The sequence below is a fragment of the Lepidochelys kempii genome, chromosome 3, assembly GCF_965140285.1.
Source record: "Lepidochelys kempii isolate rLepKem1 chromosome 3, rLepKem1.hap1, whole genome shotgun sequence".
NCBI classification, from domain to species: Eukaryota; Metazoa; Chordata; order Testudines; family Cheloniidae; genus Lepidochelys; species Lepidochelys kempii.
Genome location: NC_136382.1, coordinates 9,972,001 through 9,994,451, shown reverse-complemented (window position 1 = coordinate 9,994,451; position 22,451 = coordinate 9,972,001). Strand labels below are relative to the sequence as shown.

The window sequence follows — 22,451 nt, the reverse complement described above, 5'->3', positions numbered from 1 at the left end:
GAAACATTACGTCAGAAACATCAAACTGACCTTATCAAAACGTTTCAGTTTGATAATGCCAACATACAATAATATGTATGCAGAAGATTATAATCTATAGATAGCAATATTACAGGTATTAATCTGATACTAAAATTAATTAGAAGGCAAAACGTTTTAAAAGAATGAAACAGAGTCAAAATGAAATACTCCATTTCTATTTCAAATCAGTAAAAAAAAGAAAAAAAATCCATGGAACATTTTTTGACAACATTGCGTTTTCCCATGGAACTTTTCTGTCGCAATTTTTTCAATCAGTTCTACTTACCACCCAGAGCTATCTGAGATACCCCTGGTATTCCCTGCTCTAACCATAAGGGAAATCTGTGGTAACTCAGCCATATCTGTTGGTAATGGTGAGCCCTGTGATATCATAGACTGAGAAAAGACACCACGACTTACTACTTAAAAAGCCATTTTCATCTGTGGAGTTTAACATGCATTGCCAAGGGGATGAGTATTATCATCTCCACTTTACAAATAGGGAAACCAAGGCACGGGGAGTTGATGTGACTTTCCCAAGGTCTCTCGATGACTTGGCATCAAAGCCGGGATTAGAACCTTGATTTGCTGTTTCCAAAGGTCCTGCTCTAAACACTGGCTCATACTGCTTTACATCCTTCATTGTTCTTATAGTCTCATAGAATTGTAGATGTTAGAGATGGAAAGATCTACAAGGTTAGCCAATGTCTCCCTGTAAACTCAGGATTCTTCCATGCAGCGTGCTATAGATTAGCACTTTATGGAACCTCTCCATAGCAATGACACAAGTGATAAACCTTCCATCATTTCCCTTGGGGAAACAATTCCACAGCTGATTAGACTGCAGCATTAGGAAACATTGCTTGACAGCCAACCATTGCTACAGCTTCTATAATTGGCTGATATATTATTAATGGGAGGCAAAATAAATACAGGTATTAATGCTAGTGGACATCATCGCGTACAAATAGCTGTTAGAGTAATGTGTTCCCCTTGTTTTTAGTGTCTATTAGTCTTTTTATAGAGTGTTACAAGGCCCTTGTGAATCCATTAGCCAGCCAGCCATGTGAAATTAATGTAGAGCAATTTTCATAAGCGTTACTCAGTACTAATAATAATTAGGCATTATTTTCCCTGCAGATGACACAAAATAAAGTCTGACTCTTATGTCAAGATGGGTTTGCATTAGCTTAAGGTGGATGAATTAATTCTCATTTACAAGGCTGCTCTGCTAGCTAGCCAGAAAGCACCCAGGTAATTAAAACCAATTTGCTTCCCACAATCCTACTGCAGAGTTTTATCATTGCTGTAAGTCCTTGGGCTTTTATTGTGTTGCACAGGGTGGGATATTGAACAGCCATTACTGCATGACTAAGCATTCTCTTTCAAGACAGCTCAAGAGAATCTAAGAAAGGTCTCAAAATTGAAAGGACCAGAAATCATTTGGCAACATGCCTAGTTGAGAGGTAAGGGACAGATTGTGTGAGGGTTCTGAATGCCTCCGGTCATGTGCTGATTTAACCCACACACCTCTAGGGTGTGGTGTTCTGTACCGTCTAGTGGCACCGAGACACAAGAGAGAGCAAGAGAGAGGTCATGCAGTAGAGACTCATGCACTAAGCTCCAGAGATCTTAAATTCAATCCTGCCTGATGATGACCGTGGTCTGTCAGTTTACACTGAGCACCTTTAACTCTCATTTGTTTCGCTGAGCGAATGTAAATGCGCTCAGGAGAGATCCCTTAATATAAATAAAATGCTATTCACTTTTGCCTTCCTTTGTGCTATGATCTGTTTACTTGAAGTAGTTTATTCAGCCACTAGATGTCTCTCTGTGCTGCACAGAATTCCCAACACGGTGTAATCCCTGGTAAACAAAGGAGACAAAGCTAGAATTCAAGCTTTGTTGTTTGAGCTCTTTCTTTGAACCTGCAGTTAGTAACTATCTTTTTTTTTAAAAAAAATACCTCCTGTTTAGAAGGACTGTGTATCGATATTAGCACTTTGTCTAATTACCGTAACGGATGCCTTCTTTATACGGTGACTAATGGGCAAATCGCAGAAGGTTCTCTGCTACCTTAATTTTTTCTGGTTTCAGAGTAACAGCCGTGTTAGTCTGTATTCGCAAAAAGAAAAGGAGTACTTGTGGCACCTTAGAGACTAACCAATTTATTTGAGCATGAGCTTTCGTGAGCTACATCGGGTATGCATACATCGGGTATGCATCCGATGAAGTGAGCTGTAGCTCACGAAAGCTCATGCTCAAATAAATTGGTTAGTCTCTAAGGTGCCACAAGTACTCCTTTTAATTTTTTCTGTAGCACCTTGTCCCAACTAAGCCCAACATTCAAAAGCAATGACAGTGGTTAGTCATAGGCCAAATTTGAAATTTCAAAGCATCTTCAGTGGCTGCAATTGAAAGACTATTTACCAGGAACTTTTCCTGCAATGATATCTCAGATACCCCTGTATTTCCTGGAACTGTACTTAGACTAGGAAATAACTGCTTGTTTCTGATGCAACTGTTTGGGAAGTGCTGACTTTTGAAAGGGTCAGGACTTCTGTTTTCCAGATTTTCTATGTTTATTGATTTAGTTTCTGACGGTCTCTCTGCTGTATCTCTAATTCATCATCCATCACATTGGCATTAGCTCATATCATTAACATGGAGCTTCACTGGATGATCCCACACAAAAGCATATTGGTAACTAGTAATTCTCAGCTCCTCCGTACTCCCTGTCTGACCTTAAGCAAGTAACTTAGCCTCCTGATGCCTCAGTTCCACACCAGGGCTGTAGTGAGGATAAATCCATTAAAGATTATAAAGGCAGGGGGAGGCGGAGGGATAACTCAGTGGTTTGAGCTTTGGCCTGCTAAACCCAGGGTTGTGAGCTCAATCCTTGAGGGGGCCATTTAGGGATCTGGGGCAAAAATTCAGGATTGGTCCTGCTTTGAGCAGGGGGGTTGAACTAGGTGACCTCCTGAGGTCTCTTCCAACCCTGATATTCTAAGTGCTTTGAGATCTACTGATGAAGTGTCTCTGTAAGCGATAGGTGTTGTTATGAAGATTTCTATAAAGGAGAGGAGAATCAGGATGGTGAAACTGATTTTTAGTATGATTTGAAAATCATCACGAGCAAAATAGTAAAATAGAAAAACAAAAGGAGCGAAGAAGCAGGAGATGCAGGCTGCTTCCTAGCGCCGGAGCGAAGCCGCTTTGAAATTGTGATGTTATCCAGCCCTTCGGGGATAAAAGGCTTCCCTTCCCTGGCTGTCTCTGCCTGGATCCACTCCAAGTAGTTGAAAATGAAGGTGTACATTCCGGGATGCTGTTTTTCCCCGCAGCCTTCTCCCCCGCTGACTATGCCAAGTGCGAACCACTTCATGACGTCTCCATAGGTGCAAACCAAAGGTCCCCCGTGGTCTCCCTAGGGGTTACAAAGAGAGCACAAGGGGATGATGAACAGCATCTTTTACAGCAGCTGGATCCCAGAGTTAAGCCAGGGCTGGGCCTGAATGGGGAAAATCAAACACAGAGCCCTTCCGAGGGTGAACATTTCACAGAGCAGGCCCACCTCTGTGAGATCCCCCTGGAGCAATTCAGCAGGGATGGTGCTTTCTCAGTGTAAGATCAGGATGCTGGTCAAGGATCATGGGCAGTAGCAATGCAAGTTACCGCCACACCACCCCATCAATGTGCTTTAACCTTAAAAGACAACCTCTAGGAGAGAGGGAGAGAGAGAGAGAGAGAGGGTAGCTCAGTGTATGGGAGAGACCATTCAATGCTTGGCCCTTCCACAGAGACTACTAATGCAGCCAGAGGCAGATTAAGGTTTTGTGGGGCCCTGGGCCAGAGCAAGTGGGGGGCCCCTCCCCACCCCTTCTGCCTGGGTGTGGTTCTGCCCCTTCCACCTGTGGACCCACCCAAGGCCCCACCCCATTCTTACCCTTCTCCCTGTGGCCCCCACCCCTGTTCTACCCACGGTCCTGCCCCATTCCACCCCCACTGGTGCCAGGCAACCCATTTGCTCCTTTCTGCCCCCCTCCTCACTGTGGCCCCAAGACTGAAGAAGCTCTGTCTCCCACCACCACCACCACCACGGTCCCAGGGCTGCAGCGGGGAGTGAGAGCTCCCCTAGCCCCGAGGCCGTGGCAGGGAGCAAGAGCTCCTCCAGTCCCGGGGCCACAGCGGGGGTCTGGGCCCTGGGGCTTCCCGCACCCCACCCACCCAGCGCTCCTTCCCCCGCCCTGCTTGCCCAGCGTTTCTGCTGGGGGGCAAGTTGGGGTGCCCATTTTTATGCCCCTCCCAATTGTCCGGGGCCCCTGGGTAGGGGCCCAGTCGGCCCATTGGCTAATCCACCACTGAAGGAGGGGGCCAGCTAGGTGCCAGTCATGGCTGGTGGGGGTGGGGGTTGAGATGACATTTCAGCAGCTCATTAGCAAACTATGAACAATCAATCCCATCAAACCTTTCTGTAACCCACCGAAGGGCACGGAGACCAAGCTCCCATTTACAGAGGAGACCAGCTGATGCACACAAACCTCCACCCTGCATTACTGCCACACTGAAAAGGCAGGTGCCTGCATTTGCTGATGTGGCTTGAAAGAGAATGATTTGTTGAGTTTCCTGTGTGATCTATAAGTACAAATGTAGCCAGGCCCCCCTGTGTAAGAGAGAGGGAACCAACATGCTGTACTGATCAAAAAGCACTCGGGAAGCTACAGCCTCTCTCTTGTAAATTTCAGACGACTTCATTTCAGTCTAAGTGCTTTCAAGGCGGTGCTGTAAATATTCCAGACGTATCTCTCTCACCAGGCCCCACCATTTTACTTTCTTGTCTCCAATAATTGATGTGGCATGTAAGGCATGCCATCTAAACACGTTTCCAGAGCAAAGCGAAGGCTTTCCTGGGCAGTGCTGTCTCTCACTTTCATCCCTGTTTGAAAAGTGTCTCTGACGTCGGCACATGCGGCCTCCTCCATCCATGCAGCTCCCCAGAACCGCTGCCTTGGATTCACTAATGAGCAAGGAAATGGGCTTGCGGCTCCCACCGAAATCTATAGCAGAGATCCTTTTGGCTTCAACCGACGCAGCGTTCAGGCCCACAGGGTGTTCATATATATTTTTTTTCCTGGTGCCTTTTAACTGCCGGGAAAAATACTGCTAAATGCGGAGTCAATGTTGCATAAACTCATCATGAGTATAATTTATTAACATTCATTTGCAGTAGCACTTTGGAGCCTCAGTCACGGACCAGGCTCCCATCTGAGCTGGGCTCTACACAAACACAGAAGCCAAAGACGGACCTTGTCCCCATTTGAACCCTATAGGTCAATGGGTCATACTGATGCTCTCCTTGCAAAGACCTCTGACTCACGCACTCTAACTAGCCATAGGCACAACGTCCCATTTGAACTTACCTCTCTCAGGCCCACACTCTTTGAAATCAATGGGTACTTCGCTGGCGACTTCAGCAGACGCAGGATCAGGCCCCACATGCCTTATTCTGTAGCAATGAGGCTGCATGTCATGCATCCTACTGCAGTATGAAAAACAAAGCTCCTAGTGTGGGTGTAATTTACAAGCTGCTGTATATTCTCAGAGGCTGCCTGCTAACAATGGCTTACGCTTATGAAGGGTTTTTTACAAGAGAGCATCAGAATGGCTTGACACAGCTTAGGGGGGTAGGTCCCTCTTTTATAGCTGGGGAAACAGAAGCAGAGAAGTGATCTGGTTTATACAAACTAGTGGGTCAATGGCAGCATGGGGAATAAAACCCAGGAATCCAATATTCAAAGCTCTAGCTCACACAGTCAAGGCTGCAGCTCGTCAGGTTTTCATTTTATACAGTCGCTCTTTCCCCCCACAAGCCCAGTTAACGATGGTGCACGTTTGTCTCTTCCTTTGCACTGTCCGGTGTGCAGCGTGCATTCAGTCGGGGCTTAGGCAAGGAGAGACAGGCACCTGAAAAGCTGCAGTTGGAGAAAGCTAGGCAATGCCCTGCAAACTCACTGGATGGATGCAGATCCATTTTGCCTTACCTCCTTCCTGCAAATCCTACCTCTAATCCCTTTCCCAGTGGAAGAGCCTCAAGGTACCAGATTTTGAAGGCATCTAGGCACCTAAGATGCAGATAGGGACCCAGCAGGATTTTCAAAAGGCCTAAATGCCTACGGTTCCAAGACCCTCCACCTCGGGGCTTTTGAAAATCCCACTAGGCACCTATCGGCCTCTTTAGGTGCCTAAATCCCTTTAAACATCTGTCCCAAGGTGCACCATTCTTATGGGTGTGAGAAGCACAGAGTTCTGCTGAGCAGAACACTGTCCCCAAACCAGGCTCACTGCAACAGGACTAATTCCACCAGCATTTTTCGTGACATCTCTGACCATACCAAACCCAGCTCCATGGGAACTTTCAGCTTCCAGCCTGCTGTGGAGTAACGTCGGTCAGCAATACACACCAGGCATTTGCTGCTGCTAATTAGTTAAAGCATCCAGTCCCAGGGCACTGAGTTAGCTAAAAATAGCCTCTTTGCTTCAAGTGCTCTGCATTCCAGCTTAGGGACGGGTAAAAACAACCACATTAAATCAGATCTCATGCTTAATTCATGCACTCCGTGTGAATCCTCCCATTCGAAAAGGAGATGGGGATGGCATAGTTGTTGGTAAATAATTTTGAGTTTTGGCAGAAACGGCCCTTAAAAAAGGCACCTTACTTCTTGGAGGCATCCAACTATTATCTCCTTTGTCCAGTGAGGTCAATGGGCTTCCATGAGACCCCAAGTCACATTCCCCCTTATTTTTATTTATGCCGGCAACATTGTAATTTATCCAAAGAAACACATTCAGACGTCTTTTTAGGTGGGAGAACAACCCACTTGCTGCTTATTGGGTGAATACACAGCCTTTGCAAGTCATAGCTGGTTTCATTTCTGGGTTGGTCTACACATCGACTCAGACCGGCATGTGAACCGATAACATTTGCCATTGGCGGGGAGGGAGGTAAAGGCTTTTGTGAATGGATGACTGTCACAAATAATTTTGTTTCTGAATGCATCATCTCTAGGGAAAGTTGTGGGGAGGGGAAATCGAACCCGCCACACAAATGATATTTTGTAACATGTGGGCAGGAAGGATTGATCTAGTGGTTACGGCACTAGCCTGGGGCTCATGCGATTGGGGTTCCCAGCTCAGCCACAAGCTCCCTTTGACAGCCTGGACAAGTTGCTTCATCTACCATGTGCCTGAATTCCCCATCTATACAATGGGGATAATAGCACTGCTCTGCTCACAGGGATGTTGTAAGGACAAAATCCATTAGTGACCACAAGGTGCTCAGAGGCAGTGCTTAATTTGTGCCAGGGCTTGCCAGGGCTGAGCCCCGGCACCTCTAGGCTTGGCACTTCTGGGTGTGCTGCATCAGTTATGAATGTAAAAACATTGCTTGAGTCCCGGCAACTAATTGCTTGAATCCCAATACCTCTTTCATTATAAAGTAAGCACTGCTCAGATGCTACAGTGATGAAGATCGTGTAAGCTCCTAGACTAGATTTCACAGAGAACATTTGGAGAAAGAGCTCATCTTTGAGTGCTTTAGTATCTAACAGTGAAAAGGGCTATGTAAGTGCTTGAGAGTAGCTAGATTCCAAGGCCAGAGGGATCGTTTCAATCATCTAGTCTGACCTGCATAACATGCCTCTTATCTGACTTCCCCGAATTAATTCCTGTTTGAACAAGAGCAGATCTTTCAGAACAAACCTCCAGCCTTGATTTGAAAATTTCCAATGATGGAGAATCCACCACAACCCTTAGTAAGTTGTTCCACTGGTTAATTACCCTCACGGTTAAAAATTTGTGCCTTATTCCCAGTCTGAATTTGTCTAGCTTCAACTTCCAGCCATTGATTCTTGTTATATCTTTGTCTGCAAGACTGAAGAGCCCTCTATTATCAGATTTCTGTTCCCCATGTTGATAGTTGTAGACTGTGATCAAGTTGCCCCTTAATCTTCTCTTAGATAAATTAAATAGATTGTTCTCCTTGAGTCTTCCACGATGAGACATGTTTTCCAATCCCTTTATCTTTCTTGTAGCTTTTCTCTGAACCTCTTCAGTTTTTCAATAGGTATCATTATCATCGGTCATTTGCAGATTTGTTATTTAATGAATATTCCCTCTTTCACAAGGCTTTCTGTTCCATTTATGTGCCAGCTCAGTTTGACGCAAAGTGTTGTGGATCTTTGCCACTTGTGTGAGGGATTAGCACGCATGACCACCAAGACACAAAGCAGGAATGTTAGCGTTAGACCACCAAGCCACTGAACCATGTGCTTGGGTTGAGAGGGCAGATTAGACTTCATGGACTGCTCAGATCTGGGCCTCCCTGCTGAGATTGCCAACAGCTGGCCATCTGTGATGATGTTGTTTGGTGAGCTTGCATTCATCACTAGGGTATCTGACTGCCTGGTCCCGGGGAACTGGAGTGAGACCCACCACTTCACATAGACTAGCCACGAGATGGGAACAATGTTTGTTATTATTATTTGTATTTCAGTAGTGTGTAACGGCCCCAATGTGCTAGGCACTGTAGAGTCAGTCCCTGCCCCCCGACACCTTACACCATAAATCACCAATATAGGAATATTACCCCCATTTACAGATGGCGAACTAAGGTACAGAGTGGTTTGCCCAGAGTCACACTTGGAGTCAAACAGTGTTGTCCTGTGTCCCAATCCAATGCCTTATCCATAAGATCATCGTTCCTTCAGTTATGATCTGAATAAGATTTTAACTGACGTCAAAGTAAACAGCTCTCTGTTCCATTTGCCAAAGCACTGGTCTATCCAGCTCCTCTCGTTTCCAGAAACCTTCCAAAATAAAACTGGGATATTTCCCAAATCTTCAATGAGGGATAAATCCATCAACAATTATTAGCCAGGATGGTCAGGGACACGACCCTATGCTCTGGGTGTCCCTAAGCCTCTGAGTGCCAGAAGCTGGGACTGGATGACAGGGGATGGATCACTCGACAATTGCTTTGTTCTGGTCATTCCCTCTGAAGCACCTGGCACTGTCCACTGTTGGAAGACAGGATACTGGGCTAGATGGACCACTGGTCTGACCCAGTATGGCCATTCTTATGTTCTTATGCTCACTAAATAAGCAAGGAGTTTAGCAAGCATTTTCCTGTGAGTTAAAGCCCTTAAAGACTTTAATTACTGCTAATGCCTTTCATAGAATCATAGAAGATTAGAGTTGGAAGAGACCTCAGGAGGTCATCTAGTCCAACCCCCTGCTCCAAACAGGACCAACACCAACTAAATCATCCTGGCCAGGGCTTTGTCAAGCTGGGCCTTAAAAACCTCTAAGGATGCAGATTCCACCACCTCCGTAGGTAACACATTCCAGTGCTTCACTACCCTCCTAGTGAAGTAGTTTTTCCTAATATCCAACCTAGACCTCCCCCACTGTAACTTGAGACCATTGCTCCTTGTTCTGTCATCTGCCACCACTGAGAACAGCCAAGCTCCATCCTCTTTGGAAACCCCTTTCAGGTAGTTGAAGGCTGCTATCAAATCCCCCCTCACTCTTCTCTTCTGCAGACTAAATAACCTCAGTTCCCTCAGCCTCTCCTCGTAACTCATGTGCCCCAGCCCCCTAATCATTTTCTTTGCTTCAGAATCTAACAAAGGGTGCTTAAGAAAACAAGGAACTAAACCCAATATGTGATTCAGGGGTCATGGGAGAAAAGGAGCACATATGAACTATACAGGAAATCTGTACAGCCTGTTCTGAAGTGTATGTGTACCTTGATCAGCCTAGTATTTACGGCTAAATAGAGCCAGTCAACTACCGATTCTATTAGCATTCATTCAAAGCCATTCTGTAGACGTCTAAAGAACCTTTAAGTAGCTGGCGTTCAATAGATTTGTTTAATTGAATTGATTTTTTTAAAGGTAAAAAGAGCTGGGACATTCACTACTGAATATTCCTTGGAATATTATAGAGACACCATCAATAACCCACAAAATAGTTATGCTTCTGTCACAGTATAACAGATGAGATTCTCTATAGTTTGCCCCAACAAAACCTGTTACAGTCACATACACTTTCTAGCAGTCCAGCATTCGCGGAGGCCCCCTCCTTAAAACGTCCACATTCATGACAGTGATGACTAGTAACAAATCGGCCTGTGATGCACAAGTACTATTATGTTGTAACACAAGATGGAGAGCCAGGGTGGTACACACTTGGGATTATCCATCCAGGGGGGAGCAGTGGCATACAACATCTGGGGAGGCAGACAGAGAAGTGTACCATTTCCTGTGCTGCACCTATGTGGCTATGTTATGTCAGCAGTAGGTATATCCAGACCTGAACATCCCCAATGTGGAGGTGTTTGGATCCAGGATTTTGGTTCCAGACCATCTCTAAATGAGACAGATTAGAGTGCTTCCCTACGGTGCACCTGGACAGCACTCAGAACCCTTTCATGACACTGAGAATGCGTCCATGAAATAACATCCTTTCCCCTCCTCCTTGCTCTAAGTTTACTAGGTCCCATCCGTACTGGGGCTCAAAGAATAAAAACAGGTTTAAACACAAATTCCAGACTAATGAATTCCTACCCCTGTTTGAATACAGGCCAATCCATGTTACTGCGGTCCTGCTGTCCGCGTCCTGGTTTAGGTTCTTTCTAGAGTGGAGTAGAGAAAGGCAATTCCATTTGGCAGAAGATTTCGATATTTCAAAATTTTCCACAAAAGAGAATGGAGCCTTGCCTCTGAGGCACTCTGCCTCATGGGCTGCCCTGGAGCCAGGGACCTTAGAAGCCCTGGGAACCCAAGGTGCAGAGAAGCCATGAGTCTAGGGTCCGGGGTTCCCAGAGATTCCAGGCTCTCATCTCCCCACTAGCTTACCAGCCAGACAGGCCAGTTGGCAGGAAAACTTCATCGAAACTGAACCACCTCTGCAAAACATTTCATTTTGGACAAATTGGCAAATTACAATTTAAAAGCATTTCATCGGATTTTTTGCCACCAGCTCTAGTTCCTCGCCTAGGATTTTCCCACAATTTCAAGCTACAACACATTTCTCCCTGGCCAAGCCATATTAATAACTTGCCAAGCTTGTGCTGAAGATGGACAGTAGCTGGAACATTGGGCTCATGTTAATCTCAAGACTCCTGGCATTTCACACACATGAGGGTGGTGAAGCACTGCAATGGGTTACCTAGGGAGGTGGTGGAATCTCCTTCCTTAGATATTTTTAAGATCAGGCTTGACAAAGCCCTGGCTGGGATGATTTAGTTGGGGATTGGTCCTGCTTTGAGCAGGGGGTTGGACTAGATGACCTCCTGAGGTCCCTTCCAATCCTGCTATTCTATGATTCTATGATTCAGGGCATGGGGAACGTTTTCTTGTACTTCTGTTCAGTTCCACATTACTTCCTCATTTCTCACTGTACTCTAGCGTGTTATAGATCAAAATAAAGACCCAGTCAACTTTTTGGCTACATGAGATTCATTATGCTGGTACGGATAGTCTAGCTGTTGCAATAGCATAAATCAAACGTGCAATTTATGGCAAGAATAGACAAGGGCATTATTTAATTATATTAATGCTACTCCATGGCAGTTTTCTTTTTAAAAATTTGAAAGGAATTTCATGTAGGTGAAAGCTGACAGATTAATAGCTCTGGAAACTGCAGTTCTCTGTCTCTCCAAAGACTGATTCCTCAAAGCAAAGCTGAGCCATGCGACTCTTTCAATGTGACTCAGTCCTGAGCTGGAAGCATTGCTTCTACGGATGGCAGAGTCGTCCAGTCTCCAAGGCTCCTTCAGCCTTGATACCTCAAACTGGGATAGCCATCAAGAGGGCGGGGGAGGCTGTCTACTTGCTGCCAGTTCTGCTGGTGTTTCTGTGGTGTCAAAGCCTTGTGTGCTCGGAGCTGGACCGACCTCCCAGTTAGGGTTGCCAGTTAGGGTTGCTAAGGGTTGCTGATATTCAGCCTGAACTCTCCTTTATTGAATTTCTTCCCGTTTCTTCTGCTCTTACCCTCCTTCCCCCCTCCCTCCCCTCCGTGGACAAACCTGACCAATCCCCAGCACTTGTGGGGGTTTATACACACGTACGTCTTCTGCAGCATTGACCATAGGAGAGGGAGAGACATTCTCCATTTGTTACCACTGGTGCAGAAGCCAATTCTCCACTCACGCCTCATACGCTGGTTTTCTGTATCACAATAAGAGACCGTCATGTCCTGTCTATGGGAACTGGACTGTGGCCGGGTCTCCACTGCCAAATTTAGACTTGCTCAGAAACCAACAAGAAGAAAAAAACAACACCTCTCCTTGGCCGACTTAGCTACGCCACCAAAGCTCCCGACGTAGACGCAGCTATGCCGACCCAAGAATACTTTTGTCAGCAAAGCTAACCTTGTTCAGGCAGGTTGTGTAGATATGCCAGGAGGAGAACTCCTTCTGCCAGCATATGCTGCCTCTACACTAGGGGCTCTGCTGGCATATAGATACACTGGCATACTAACAGGGCCTGAGACCACCACACTCCTTGTCACATCAGTCGCCATCCAGCCAGCAGATAGTAACAACTCTTGGTCTGTACCTACTTTTGGTTTGAGCCAGCTGCTTTGCTACAACAGGCTCCATCTCACCTTCCCAGTCCCCTGAGCTGTCCAAGCTACTCCTCCCCATGTAATATATAGTTCTGGGAAGGGGTAGTCTGAGATCATCTCATTTTTTCCTCCTTTTGGTTCTCCATGCCCCTTCCAACACCCTGCATCAAGTTCACCTGTCTTTTTAGCTGAGGAGGATGAAAACAGCTCCATGAGTTCTGCTCCTGGAGTGACAGATGGGGGGTTACTTACGAGCAATGCAAGGTGCAGTGTCCTCCGTGGAACTGAGCAGGCTGTTTCCACAGCACTGCGAGCACCTGCTCACCCAGGGAGCCCCGCACCCTGCTGTCCTCTTCAATATCCCTTTTTAACGAGGCAACAAGATATTCTGCCAGTTCCTTGGCTGCACTCTTTGGATTTTCATGCCCTGAACACATGCGGTGAAACATTAGCAACCCCAGGGAGCTGCGGAAGGGATCAATGTTCATTCCCATAGCAAATCAGCTTCCATTGTGATTTCTTTCTGCTGACGTCAGCAGCACAGTGGCCTGCTTACTTTACCTGGCAGGCATCCTTCCCTCCTTCCGCGGAGCCAGCACACAGTGTGTTCTCCGTTAGCTCTGGGACCCACTCGGAGCACTGCTTCTTGCTGATCAGCTTCATCTCCATTTTCTTTAGCCTCTTGGTTAATGTCGTCTTGTCCCCTAGCCGGAGAAAGGGAGGAGAGAGAGAGAGTGTGTAGGAGTTATGGGTGGTTAAGGAACAATCTAAAACCATATAATTCACATATCTGGAGTCGGATCAGAGCCATGGCATATCAACCCTCAGGCTAAACTGTGGGTCTCCAACCCCAGCCCTGCAGTGGGGGTGCAGAGGCAATCACTGCAGCAGAAGTCCCTGGAGGTGATAAGCACCCAGATGAGCAGCCCCTTCTATGCCCTTTAACAAGCAGCAGTGTACAGGAGGGTTATCTAGATAGCACTGCTCTGAAGAGGAAGCAAGGGCTATAAGTACCAATTAGAAAATAAAAGCAACGCAGGGAGCAGAACAGGCAATCGGGGGGCAAATGAATGCCTACCAAATCTCCATTGACTTAGAAGAATAGTGAGTTCAGCCCAGTAGGTTACTCAGCTGCAAAATTACTGAATTTAGAGCTCCCGACAACTGCAAGCCTCTTTGACCTCCAGCTGAGAGGGACAGGCGAGGTCCCTACCCAAGAAACTGTAACTGCAAAGCATGACAGTCCTGGAGAGTGAAGTCCCCTCTTTGTGTGTTTCACGTGTGGGAATGCAATCCAGACCGGTGAGGGGTTGTGTCACCACCTGCCCTGTAACCCTCACAAACCTTTACTGCTGTAACTCACTGCCTGGGATGCTCCCAGCCAGCCTCCCAGCATGCAGGTCACACCCTGAGTGTCTGTGTGTAGACAGCCCTGGTTCAGCAGCTCTGACTCCAGCAGCCTGTCTACAGCCCCACTTTGACTTCCACCAGCCTGGGTTACAACCAGCAAGGTGACCCCAACACACTGCAAGTCCTGAATTTACCCCAAACCTTGTGCTCTGCAATGTCCAGCCTGCTCCTGGACAGGTCAGGGAAATAGTATGGTTCATTTGTTCATTTAAAGACACAAAAACACATCACAGCTTATTAACTTAACTGGGGTGAATACACCCTTTTCCTTAAACACCACACTAAGCTGGTTTGTAGTAAAATAAAACACAATACATTAAGTGATGCTAAATAAAAGGAATCAAGTTAGAAAGGGTTACAAGCAAATACAAGTGAAAACAAGCATCTTAAAGGCTACGTCTTGATCTAGGAAGTTACAAGTAGTTTCTTTCACCAATCTTCCTTCTTCCCAGCCAGGGCTGACTTTCCCTCAGTCAGGACCTTCCACAAGAATACATGACGCTGGCTTCCCTTGTCTTCCTAGGTGAAAGATCTTTGCCTAAGCAGGTTTCTCACCTATATTCAGTTCCAGAGTTTTCAACCCTTCCCCCCTTGGTGTAAGGATCCATCTTTCTCGACTTGCAAGAGCTCTCTGTTCCCTTGATGGATGCCAAAGGTGGTTTCTGTCCTCCCTTATATCTCCCAAAGTTCAATGCCTTGCTGCAGGAGGCAGGAAGCTCTCCTGTGTGCTCAGCTTGCTGTGTCCACTGGGAAGCTGGCCTCATGCTGTTCTTCCCATGCTGTGGGCTTCCCCTGCATGTAAACGGGGCTTCCATTGTTTTGATTCTGCCATGCTTAATTCACACAGGAGACAGGTAAATAGCTGCCCCCCTCCTGTCTGGGTGAGAATTGCTCCTTCCTTGGTTTGACCACACACTATCAAAAATAGTATCAGTGAGTATTCATAATTCCTCACATAGTGTTAATATGTACATTTCACAGTGATATTAATCACCAGTGTGTCATTAGCTTGCTGAAAAGATCTCACTCTATATATATACCCTGATAAGACAGTAATATTTTATACAATCAGTTGCTTATCACTTGAGGTTCAGCCTATTCTGTCTTTGTAGCTCAGAGAAAGAGTCTCTTCCCTGCTGGGGTGTAGTCATGCTGTCTCTTCTCCACACTCCTTAGCTTGATGGGTCTGTTTCTGCTCTTTCTATGTAAATTGAGGTAAATACACATTTCTTGGTAGGACAGACCCGTGTAACAACACCCCCGACACACCTTGTTTGCACACACTTTTTAGTTCTAGTTCCAGGAGCTATTCATAACTCTCAGTACCCCCTGCATGCAGACATCACACAAGAATAGTAATGATCAGTGAGCTATTCATTTTCAAATATAACTCACAAAGCCTAGTGTGTACAAAGATTGTTACAATAGTGTGTAGGGTGTGAATACAGGGATGCGTAGAGTGAAATTCACTCATGTGTAGAGGGTGCAGCACAAGCCTTAAGGCCCACAGGTGTGAATTTCACCCTTTCATTATGAAACAGGGAGGACAGCTTCCCCAAGCCACCCTTCCAATGTTTCCCAGCCCTGAGGATCTCTGGGGAGCTGACATTTCACTCTCTGTTGTCAATTCAGTCTAGGGATTCTTGGGTGAAACCACAAACCAATGGCACTTGTGCTTTGCCTTATTAGTAGATAATTTAAAATTCTGCTTGTCTTTTTTTTTAGGAACACCAATTTTTCCTGTTTTTGCTGGAGAACGTCTTGGAGGACCAGTGACCTGGAACAGGAGATTTCTCACCACTCGGTGGAAAGGATAGAAATGCTGAACTTTTTACAAAGATCCTTTCTTGTTCTTTGTCTTCTTCTTTAGTTATTTGTAGTGCCTTGGAGCCCCAGTTGTGGGCCAGGACCACACTGTGCTAGGCACTGTACAAACACAGAACAAATTGACTGTCCCTGCCTCGAGGAACTTACAAGCCAAGTATAAGAGACAACAGATTGTATTGCACTTGAGTTAAACAGGGATGAAGGAGAAACAAACCAAAATCCATCCTCTTCTACAAAGACGTTTGAGGCCAAGCTTTTATAAGTGCTCATTATTGTTAGTGACTGTAAGGCTAATTTGAGAAGAGCAGGAGTAAGCACATGATCCTGTGGCAGGGTCTATTGAGGCTGTCTAGATGTTGGCAGGGAGGGTGTTGAACTTCTGCCTCTGATCTGAAGGAAAACCACAACTGCCTTTTCTGAGACTAGGGATCTCCAGAGTAACAGGCCTGGGCCAGCTGCGGTAACGACATAACCCTAGAAAAAACGGGTGATGGTTGGGTAGAATCCTGTGGCTGGCTGCGAACTGGCCATGAGGAAATTCTGGTGTGGAAAGGCTGAAACAAGCCACAGTTCAACTCTGGACTTAGGCTGAGAAAAGCCTCTTTTGGCCTTTAGAGGGCCAGTACCCTCTTTTCTTCTTTGTGATGTTCTGCAATGAATTGCACTTGACTGGTTGCTAAGCCCCAGCTCAGCATCTAGAATCTATTGTTGGACTCACCATGGGGCTAAGTGGCAGGTCACAGAATCACAAAATAGCAAAGTAAATTGAATGGTCAATATGTTCTCTGAACAAGAGACGATCAAGGTCTAGACATCAGCCCTGCTTGTCCTTTGGTGCCTTTGCGGCATCTCCAAGACCTTGAAGGACTCATCACCTTTTTCTCTTACTAAGTGGCAAATAGACTTGAAATCCATGTTAGCAAACTGGTCGTTTCCCTTTTCAAAAAGAAACCAGAAAGTGTTTGCATGCACCAAATTCCTATGGAGCCATGAAAAGGCCTGAAATATTCATGGCTACAAGAAAAGTACATTCCTTTAAACCACATTCCCCTTCAGAACCCATCAGGAGCAAAGGAAGAGAAAGGCCCTTTGAAGGTGTCACAGTGGGAGGCATGTCAGCTGTAAGGGACTCACGCAGGGCAGGAGACACGTGCCCCTCCTAATTAGCCCTTCCCACGTGCATGCTGGGAGATCTCATAAGTACCTGGTTAAAGTTAAAGCTAGGCCCAAAATTGGCCCTCAGGCTGTGAATCCCTCCTCCCCTCCCCACACAACACATGGACTCAGTGTTGCCGAGGGGCAGTGTGTAGCCCTGAATTTGACCTGGGAGATGTTTCTGCCTGTGCGGTGGATTGTGTATGATGGAAGGGTCTGATTCAGCTCTCACTGATGGTGTGGTAAATCAGAGCTGAAGTCAATGGAGTGACACCAGTGTTAAACCAGACTGAGGAGAGAATTTTGCTGGGGGTCACCACTATACTTCGGCCATTAGATGCAAAGTGGCTACAAGGCTCCCCAGTGAATGCTTCTTGGCACTGAACACCCCCACCCTCAACCTTGTGCCACTTCCCAGTGCAGGGGGCTGTTTGTGTGGTAGGCTGGTGGTGGAGTGGAGGTGGGGTGAGGATGGAGAGGCTGCTGGGGCAGTTGGAGCTGCCCCATGCTGATCCCCTGCTGCTGAAAGCCTCAGAGAGGCTATAGCAGAGGGAAGCACAATGAGGGCACCCCCTAAAGCTGCCGTAGTTTGCACTGGGGGTGATCCAGACCCCACGGTCCCTGAACAGAGGAGATCACCCCCCTTGAGTCCCTGTGCAGTGAGGAACCTGGGTCTCTTTAGGTCATAACATGGCCCTGATCACAGCTCAGCATCTACAGTGCTTCTTCCAAGACAAACCTTGCCTCCCTGTGGGAGGGGTGGGCAAAGTGGTTTGACACCAGCCTTGTGTCCTTCTGATTCCGGGCCGATCTTGGGGCCAAAATAGCTCCTGGCATAATTTCCGCTTCCAAGGGACTCTCCAAAGTTACACCAGCTTCCCCAGGCTGACCTATAGGTGGCAGTACATTGGCAGCACCCAAAGTGCTGGGCACTAGGAGTTGTCCCCAGGAGTTGTCCCTAGGCCATTGTAACTTCAGCTTCTTCATGGACCCCAGGGTGAGCTCAGCGTCCGTATGGGAGCTCAGCTAACCCGGCATTTTGCCAGCCAGGCTGTACAGAGGCTGACTAGCACCCAGCTAGGAGAAATGAGGCTGAAAACACTGCCCCTCTCTGGCCATTTTGCGAAGCAGCTTATTAAAGACTCGCTGCTGAGGAAACACGTGTACACAAGAACAAAACATTGAGGAAGCCCCTATGCCCAGAAACAACAACTGAATAACCCCCAGGGAAATCACCCCTTCTATTTACTACTTTCTGGGAACCAACTCCCAGAAAACCCCCCCATGTGCCCAACATTCGTCTGCTCCCATGCTCGGCCTTTCTGCTTGTACACTGCTGTTACCACAAGTAAAATAGGATCATATGGTTTATGGGGGCAAAAGGGATAGCAAGGAAAATACAGCCCCTCTACTACACAAAGAGGGAGTTCAGAGAGAAGACGTGGCTGAGACAATAGGCTCAAGTAGAGTGTGGGGCTGTTATACACCCTGGGTTGTTGGTACCATCCTACCCAAATGGTCTCCTTTCTTGAGAAAGTCTCAAATATTTACTCATGATCTCTCTTCAGCACTGTTTAGCTGAGCTAGGAATATTGGGCCAAATTCAGTCCTGGTGTGGATTCTCTTACTTCAGTGGGATTTCACCAGAGAGTAAACTGGGCCATTTCACAGTTTTATCCTGTCCGCCTGTGACATAGTGGGGATTTTCCCTTGTTACGTTGTATGTGAGACTATGTGAGTCTTACTGGTTTGCATGAATGCGGTGCATGCCTCAGTTTCCCTGTGTATTGCACCAATGTCTAGGTGGTGGGAATAAGGGTGTGTGACTTTTGCAGGGGCTGCTCCAGCTGCCTGCATGGATGCTATGGCCACCCCTTCATAACCTGAGACCCAGGAGGGGGATGCAACCAGGTGACTCTTGGCCTGGGAAGCAAGGCAGAGGCCGGAGGAGTAGTAAGAGCAGGGCAGGGGCCAGGCAGCTGGAAGCAAGTCAGTCTCGGCTGGCTTGGGGCACAGGGGGAGGACTAGAGCCTTGGCTCTGGGCTCCCCTCCCCCTCAAGATGGACTTGGTGAAAGTCACTGACTTCTGCGCTAACAAGTTCCGCCCTACGCTGTGTTCCTGTTGACTAAAAAACCTTCTGTTTTACCGGCTGGCTGAGAGTCACATCTGACTGCGGAGTTGGGGCGCAGGACTCCCTGGCTTCTCCAGGAGCCCAGCCTGGGCAGACTTGCTGCGGGAAGCACACGGTGTGGAAGGGGATGCTGAATGCTCCGAGGTCAGATCCAGGAAGGTCGAAGCTGTGTAAGCTTCTTGCCCTGGAGACGGTATGTTTAGAGAGAAGAGGCTCCCGCCGAGTGCTGGCTGGCTTCGTATGGAGTAGTTCCAGAGCACTGCCCCAGTGACTCCGTGACACCGCCTAAATCGGGCCCTCCAGCTGAAGAGGAGCGAAGAGGCTGGAATCCACGGGAACAATCAGCCGGTGAACATATTTTCACCCAGGATGGTCCTAGCTCTCAACTCCCATTCATTATGAACCACAGCTCACAATTTAGGCCCAGATTTACCTGCATCTCAGCCAAATCTGTTGTGTGTCTAGCTTTTGGGACTGAAAATTGGGGCCTTCGTGGTCTCCAGTTGGAACTATCTTTTCAAGGTGTGAGGTGTCTCATGTTGGAGGCGGGGAGGGGGCTGCCTCAGACTGAGGGGAGCTGCTGTATGTGAAGGAACCTGGGTGTCATAAATTGGGGAGGGGGCTGCTCTTTGTAAGGGTCAGGCTGGGTGCCTAGCACCTTTCACCTTCATCTCCTCCCTCCCCCACTCCTCCTGACACACCTACCTTGCTATCTCCAGCAGAAGGGAGAGCAGGCTGCCATCACAGCCTCCCTCCCAAACTTACAGGGCCTGTGGGTGCCCACTAGGTCATGTATATTTGGTTTGGGCCTTGCCCCACTGAGAGGAATGGCAGCTGCAGGCTTGCTGAAACCCTAGCTTCTTGCCTGGGCTATATATACCCCTCCCCTGTTTTGCTGTAGGGGGGTTATTTTAAAGTAAGTGAATGCAGACTTCATTGGCAAATAGCCCCCTACCGCCCGCCCCACAGTACAGTACCTGCAACCGGGGCTCCCCAACCAGCAACCCAGCAGCCCTTCCATGTCTGAAGGTCACGAATGAAGGGCAAGCAGATGGGCAGTTTCTGTTCACTGAACTCTATCGGTGAGTCGAGCAGGATCAAGGCTACGTCGTTGTCCATGTTCGCGCTATCGAAGTGCTCATGCAGAATCAGCCTGTCCAGCTTTTTCTTCTCTACTTGTTGGCTTTCCAAGTCGGCTGCCCCAAAGGCTATGTAAAGATCTGGTGGACTTAGTAACGAAATGGAGTCAAAGCGTGAACAAGGGGAGCAAAGTCCTTCTGCAAAGGTGGGGGGGACCCTCCTTCGGAGAGGGAGCTCAGAGCATGCTGCACATCGCAGGGTTGGGATAGCCATAGAGGCCGTGGGTGGAAACCCAACCTCATCACTAGCGCTGGCAGCATTGCAAAACCATTTTCACAAAAGGCTGGATTCTGCCTCCCTCCCTCACAGGGAGTAGCACCTTATTCCAGGCGGAGCCAGACTGATTTCTTTGGAAGTACTTGTGGAGAAAGGGGGTAATTCACCCTTGTTCGAAAATGGGCTTAGTTTTGCTCAAAATGTTTCCGGTTCTGTCACTAGATGTGTATCGTCTGGCCCCCATCACCTCTCAATCTGTAATAGATTTATCCTCACAACACCCCGGTGAGGACAGGACGTGCTGGCATCCCCAGAACATAGATGGGTAAACAAGGCACAGAGCGACTAAGGGGCAGGCCTTGTGCTCATTGACTGTAGTACAGCAGGGCCAAGTATTCAGTGACTTACTCAAGGTCCCAGAGGAAGTTGTGGCAGAAAAGGGAAATAAACCTCAGTCTCCCAAGTCCCAGGTTAGCACCTAACCATTGGACCATCCATTTTCCTGACCTACTGTATGAACTTAGGCCAGGAGCACCCCCTTTTTTATGCCTCTATTTCCCTCCTACCCTTTGTTTTGTCCATCTGGTTGGACGTACTTCAGGGCAAGGACTATCTCTCACTATCTTTGTGCAGCGCCTAGCACACTCCTAATCCGTGTGCAGTTATTTGCATCTTTTTTGAACCATTTTTGAGTAAACACCATTGTTCTGGTTTTTGTTGGTGCAAGAGCAGAGCCATGTTTGATTTCTCACCAAAGGGCAAAGACACTTCCATTGGGAAGGCCTCCTAACTTTCGTGCAAAGTTTTTGCCCAGGACCGCACATCATGCACCTCGTGTGGGAGTCAGGCAGGCTGCAGGAAGACAGCAGAGCTAATAGTGAAAACAGGGGGTTGGGAGCAAGGAGGTCTACAGGTAGCTCTACCACCGATTTCCTTTATGACCTCGGGCCAGTTCCTGAATGTCCCTTTCCCTACCTGTAAACTGAGAGTGATAGTTGGCTCGTAAAGTGCCTTGAGATCCTTGGATGGAAGGGGCTTTACAAGCACAAAGGGCTATTGAGGAGCACTGTTACTCTAACAGGGGTGATGGGATTTGCGGTGGGTGGAGCTAAAGCACACTAGCTCGTCCTATTGGCAAGAGTTGATAATGAAAAAAGTAGGGATGCGCACAGGGCCACCACTCAGCCGCTTCACTGGTATTTGAGGCCAGGGTACTTGGGTTTCTCCGAATCCCACCCTGGTGTCTTTTTCTCCTCCCTGTTTGGATAAGGTGAGACGCACCAAGAGACCTGCTTCTTCCTCCTCCCAGAAGACGAGAGGCGGCTGGTTGAGGCAGACTCTTCATCCCTGGCCTCCAAAGTGGGGCTGGGAAATGTGTCCTCACCAGACCAGATCAGGGGACAAGGGAGAGGATGGATTCTTCTCTCCCCTCCACTTCCTTTATATGAAACGTCCCTGACCCCTGAAATGCCACCCGCTGGCTAATGCGCTCACTGCAATCTCCCTTGCTTTTGATGGAGGGAGGGGGTGTAATTTACACCATCCTATTATTATTACCTAGCGTGATACGTTGCAGGAAAGGGGTGAATCTGGCCTAATAATAGTTGCCCTCTTAGAGCAGCCAGAAGGTAAGGATGCTCACCCAGAGTAGCAAAGGCTTCATGGTTGATTAACATGAGGTCAGCGTGGTCAGAGATGTGGTCTGATTGTGCAGTGAGGCTCTTCTCCATTCCTACATCATGGAGCTGGAGGGGGGTGAAGGCCGGAGGTGTGGAAAGTTTCTATGTGGCATAAACTTATTTCCTTGTCTGTCCCTAGCTAATGTGGCTGACTCACCTTATTTGAGGACTGCTCCCTGCCTGGTGTTGCCTCTACACAACAGCTGCAATGAGAAGGATTCCCTGTCCCCCCAGTCCCCCA

General features: G+C 47.6%; 1 protein-coding gene across 2 annotated transcripts in view; it reads right to left on the bottom strand.

The window, feature by feature from the left end:
• The window catches only part of PRSS55 (serine protease 55), a 95,447-nt gene extending 73,538 nt beyond the window's left edge, over positions 1 to 21,909 (bottom strand). Inside the window, exons 1-3 of one of the 2 annotated variants that reach the window (XM_073335652.2) lie at positions 20,153 to 21,909; positions 13,213 to 13,355; positions 2,656 to 3,448 (exon numbers count right to left, since the gene is read on the bottom strand). In XM_073335652.2, the coding sequence (XP_073191753.1) occupies positions 3,131 to 3,448; positions 13,213 to 13,355; positions 20,153 to 20,528 (837 nt within the window). In that variant the 5' untranslated portion in view covers positions 20,529 to 21,909 and the 3' untranslated portion in view covers positions 2,656 to 3,130. Of the gene's footprint in view, positions 1 to 2,655; positions 3,449 to 13,212; positions 13,356 to 20,152 lie in introns of those variants that run through there. The other variant, XM_073335653.2, reaches the window with a different exon arrangement.
• Between the last annotated feature and the right edge of the window lie 542 nt (positions 21,910 to 22,451).